Source organism: Bison bison, unplaced genomic scaffold (genome assembly GCF_000754665.1).
Source record: "Bison bison bison isolate TAMUID 2011002044 unplaced genomic scaffold, Bison_UMD1.0 scf7180017864327, whole genome shotgun sequence".
NCBI classification, from domain to species: Eukaryota; Metazoa; Chordata; class Mammalia; order Artiodactyla; family Bovidae; genus Bison; species Bison bison.
Genome location: NW_011494899.1, coordinates 5,289,657 through 5,294,595, shown reverse-complemented (window position 1 = coordinate 5,294,595; position 4,939 = coordinate 5,289,657). Strand labels below are relative to the sequence as shown.

Sequence of the window (4,939 nt, the reverse complement as noted above, 5' to 3'; positions counted from 1 at the left end):
CTCCCAGCATCAGAGTCTTTTCCAATGAGTCAACTCTTCGCATGAGGTGGCCAAAGTACTGGAGTTGCAGCTTTAGCATCATTCCTTCCAAAGAAATCCCAGGGCTGATCTCCTTCAGAATGGACTGGTTGGATCTCCTTGCAGTCCAAGGGACTCTCAAAGAGTCTTCTCCAACACCACAGTTCAAAAGCATCAATTATTCGGTGCTCAGCTTTCTTTACAGTCCAACTCTTCACATCCATACATGACCACTGGAAAAATCATAGCCTTGACTAGACGGACCTTTGTTGGCAAAGTAATGTCTCTGCTTTTGAATATGCTATCTAGGTTAGTCATAAATTTCCTTCCAAGGAAGAAGCGTCTTTTAATTTCATGGCTGTAGTCACCATCTGCAGTGATTTTGGAGCCCCGAAAAATAAAGTCTGACACTGTTTCCTCTTTCCCCATTTATTTGCCATGAAGTGATGGGACTGGATGCCATGATCTTCGTTTTCTGAATGTTGAGCTTTAAGCCAACTTTTTCACTCTCCTCTTTCACTTTCATCAAGAGGCTCTTTAGTTCCTCTTCACCTTCTGCCATAAGGGTGGTGTCATCTGCATATCTGAGGTTATTGATATTTCTCCTGGCAATCTTGATTCCAGCTTGTGCTTCTTCTAGCCCAGCGTTTCTCATGATGTACTCTGCATAGAAGTTAAATAAGTAGGGTGACAATATACAGCCTTGACGTACTCCTTTTCTATTTGCTTATTATTAGAGAAATGCAAATCAAAACTACAACGATGTATCACCTCACACTGGTCAGAATGGCCATCATCAAAAAATCTACAAATAATAAATGCTGGAGAGGATGTGCAGAAAAGGGAACCCTCTTGCACTCTTGGTCGGAATGTAAATTTATACAGCCACTTGGAGAACAAAATGGAGATTTCTTAAAAAACAAGGAATAAAACTACTGTATGATCCAGCAATTCCACTACTGGGCATGATATTTTTAAGGACACAAATTTCAAGCAGAATTATAGCATCCAGATTTGGAAAGTCAGGGAGATCTGTGTATGCTTCTTATATTAATTTTGTTCTTGTTATAGAAACGAAAAGTATTATGCTAGAGAATTTTAATGTGTGTGTTCAGTCACTCATTCATGTCTGACTCTTTGCCACCCCATGGACTGTAGCCTGCCAGGCTCCCCTGTCCATGAACTTTCCCAGGCATGAATACTGGATTGGGTTGCCATTTCCTACCCGTCCTAGTTGGGAAGGGGATCTTCCCAGCTTAAGGATCAATCTTGTGTCTCTTGCGTCTCTGCTGTTGGCAGGCAAATTTTCACCACTGTGCCCTCTGGCTTTTAATTGGATTATATTTTATCCTAAGGTCATACCTCTGTTTAGAGAAGAAGAGGTCTGCTTTCAGATAAGAAAGATCTTGTTCTTTGGGTGTACAGGCAGACATTTAAGCCTAGTTATGTTTTTTAAAAGGGCGTAAATTAAACATTATAGATCCAGGTAAGGTAAATTTTTAAAAATCAGCAACAAAAGTTGTAACATCTGATACAGTTACTTTAGTGAAAAGCATCTTGTGTTCTAAAGATAACATAATAAATGCTATTAAAGAAAACTTCAGAACCTTTATCTGTTTTTGTTTTTCTGCTCTCTTCAAGAATGTCGAGGGCATCCATCTTTCCTGGGAACCTCCAACTTCACCTTCTGGAAATATTTTGGAATATTCAGCCTACTTGGCTATCCGCACAGCACAAATACAAGATAATCCAAGTCAACTTGTGTTTATGAGGATTTATTGTGGTCTTAAGACATCATGTATAGTAACTGCTGGGCAGCTTGCAAATGCACATATTGATTATACATCCAGGCCTGCCATTGTGTTCAGGATATCAGCAAAGAATGAAAAGGGATATGGACCAGCTACACAAGTTCGATGGCTTCAAGGTAACAATAAAAAAGCACCTTTAAATTGATTTTCTTTTTTTTTTTTTTTACTGAAGCTATTGTGATGATTATTTATTAGTAACTGGTTTTGGAGATTTGTCATTTAAAAGAATATTCTCTGACTGTATTTCTAGCAGTTATGAATTTGAGTTTGTAAGTTGTTCTTAAAATGTATTTGCTCAATTCTAGATCCAAATAAAAATAGAAAAGAAGCAAAGCCTCTCTGAAAATCAGTATATGAATTCTTCCCCATAGTTATAGCTCTATTATAAAGAAAAATAGTAAAATTAAGATAAAAGCTAAAGGCTTTATTACCCCAATATCTTTTATAAAGGCCATGTAACTCAGTCATCCTAGAGTTATTGAGATGATTCTAGTAACTGGCTGTTGTACACTGTGCTGTCTTATATGGTAAATGTTACCTACACTGAAAAGGTCCAGTCTTTGAGTACTCCCTCTCACTTTATTCTATATGAGCAGTGGTCCTCTAGCAACTATCTTCTACTGGATAATATTTGTAATACTGATTTTAGGAGCCATTTGATTCATTTCTTTGTTTATCTACAGTTAGCACAGAGCTTAAGAAATTAAAAAAAAGAAAGAAGCAAGTTCAGAAACTCTGCTTTGGAATTTTTATCATTTTCCAAGAATCATGGCAACATACAAAAAGATTAATGGGTTTTCTCGATTCATACCAGGTTGATATATTGAAATATATTTTTGGCCAAAGCACTTACCTGGCCCTCAGTTTCCTGATTAATAGATGAGGGAGTTAAAAAAAAAAGTTTACCTTTAAGGTACCTTTCAGCACTTAAATTCAGTATGTCATTAGAAGTGAAGTTTATCCCTAAATATTTTAACATCTGTCTTAATGGATCTAATTTTGCTTTTGCTGAAATTAAAATGTTCATAATTAAAAATTCAGAGTTTTTTGTCCTCCTTATCACAGAAAGAAAGAAGCACCTTAACAGGACATGAGTTTTGAAAGTGTTTTAAACATTTGTAAGATTTTTGTAAATGCTCTAAATGTTTTATTTTTGCATTGTTTTTACCTTGAAATTGTATAAACTTTTTTACAACTGAAATATAAGCATTAGACAGCTTACTCAGGTTCCACTACAACCTTAAAGATACATATAGGCATTATGGAAAGTCTGCTACAGGTGACTTGTTTTAAACCTTTTAGGAATTTCATGGTTCCACTGCCTATTCGAATCCAGAATAAATATATAGAGCAATAATTGCAGAAAAGACATTTCAGACTAAGCTGCAGTAACTGAAGGAGCACAGGTCTGTCCTTTTTATATCATGTAACCTTTTGCCGGTTGAGGTTGACTGAGTAGCTATGTCCTCAAACTTCATGTATAATACTCCCAGCAAAGATGGATTTAATTGTGCAGAACTGATATGTATGTATGTTCCAGTTACTAATTTAAAGTGTATAGAATATTTTAATATATAATTTTTGTAAAGAACTGGGATTTTTATACTACAGTATTTGTAATTAATGTGTCTTCACTAATTAAGTTTCTCTTGAAGAAAATATGCAAACTGTTAGACACGTATTGAGAGATTTCCAAACTCTAAAGGTAAAATAAATGCACTACTGTGGTGTTGTTAGAATACCTTTTTTGTGGCTATATGAATCCTTGATCTCTAAATGTGTACTTTACAAACAGTGTTTACAAGGAGCTTCTCTGGTTTGTTAGCCCAGCACCTGCCCTGGTGAGAGCTTCATTCTGCATTTGTTTAACTCATATGCATTGCTTTTGGCATATGCTTGCTTTTTGCACTAGTAGAATTTTAACTTACCTCATTATTATGTTTGTAATCATTTGTATAGCTTCCATAATATGTCTGATATAGGCTAAAGAAGTACTTAACCAAAGTTAAAATAAATGGTAAGCAATTTTGCACATATGTGTGTATGTTTAGTTATAAAAAGAGTAAGAATGCAAAGTTACAGTAAGTATATATTTCAAGCCCAGTCATTTTATAATCTACTTGCTTTATTAGGAAAAGGTCTGGCTTTTACCCCTTATTCTCGTTAAGGATTAACAGTTTGTTAATCAAACTGCATTAACAGTTCGCATCTTGAAGCACTTCTCTTAATGACAAGGAATAAGTTGACTTTAAGCAAAGAATAGAATATTTGAGTGTGTACATTTCTAACTATTTAGTATTTTGTTTTTTAGTTTACTTTGCTTAAATGCCTCTTCTGTTCCAGACTAGCAGGTGAATATGAACCTGTGGTTCTAAAATATGTCTTATTTTCTAGAGTGAAAGGCAGTCTTTGTATACCAAGGGATTTACTTTGAGAATTAGCCCAAATTCTTAACATTTTTTTTATAATTGTACATTAACTTCTAGTCATATTTATCCCTTTGATAAATGGTTGGTGACTGAAAGATGCCATAGAGAAATCTCTGTGGCTTTGACATTAATAATAAAAGATCGTTGAGCTATATGTTTATGAACAGAATGGATGGAGATAAATAATAGGAGAAGTGCATTTAGCTTCTTATGATTTGCACATTTTCTAAGTGAAGATCCTCTGGTGTTGCAGTGGGTTATAACATGCAGATATCTTTCGTAAGAGGATTTACACTGAGTTAAATTACTTTCTTTACTCCCCCTAGCTGAATAAGCAATTCAGATGTACAAGTCTTTGTGCCACAATCCTCCTGGACTCTGCAGCTTTGGTTCACATAGTAGTAAAAAGATTTTTCTGTAGCACGCTCTTAGAATTATGTTTTCTAAAATATTGTACTGACTTCATTTTAGTTTAGTAAACTTTTTGGCAACTCAACTAGAAGTAGGGTATTATAAACTCACTTTTATCCGCATTAAAAAAAAAAAACAACAAATAATCTGATTGCATGTATGAGCCCCTGCTCCCTCTAACCCAATCGCATAAATATAATCATCTGTAAGAACGTTAAACTGTTGACCCATTAATTTCAAAGACTTGCAGACTAGCAGAGTTTTGTTGCA

General features: G+C 35.0%; 1 protein-coding gene across 1 annotated transcript in view; it reads left to right on the top strand.

Annotated features, from left to right (window-relative positions):
* The window catches only part of HCFC2 (host cell factor C2), a 54,196-nt gene extending 50,307 nt beyond the window's left edge, over nt 1–3,889 (top strand). The window contains exon 14 of the mRNA XM_010853461.1: nt 1,660–3,889. Within this exon, the coding sequence (XP_010851763.1) occupies nt 1,660–1,974 (315 nt within the window). The 3' untranslated portion in view covers nt 1,975–3,889. The remainder of the gene's footprint in view (nt 1–1,659) is intronic.
* Nucleotides 3,890–4,939: the final 1,050 nt, after the last annotated feature.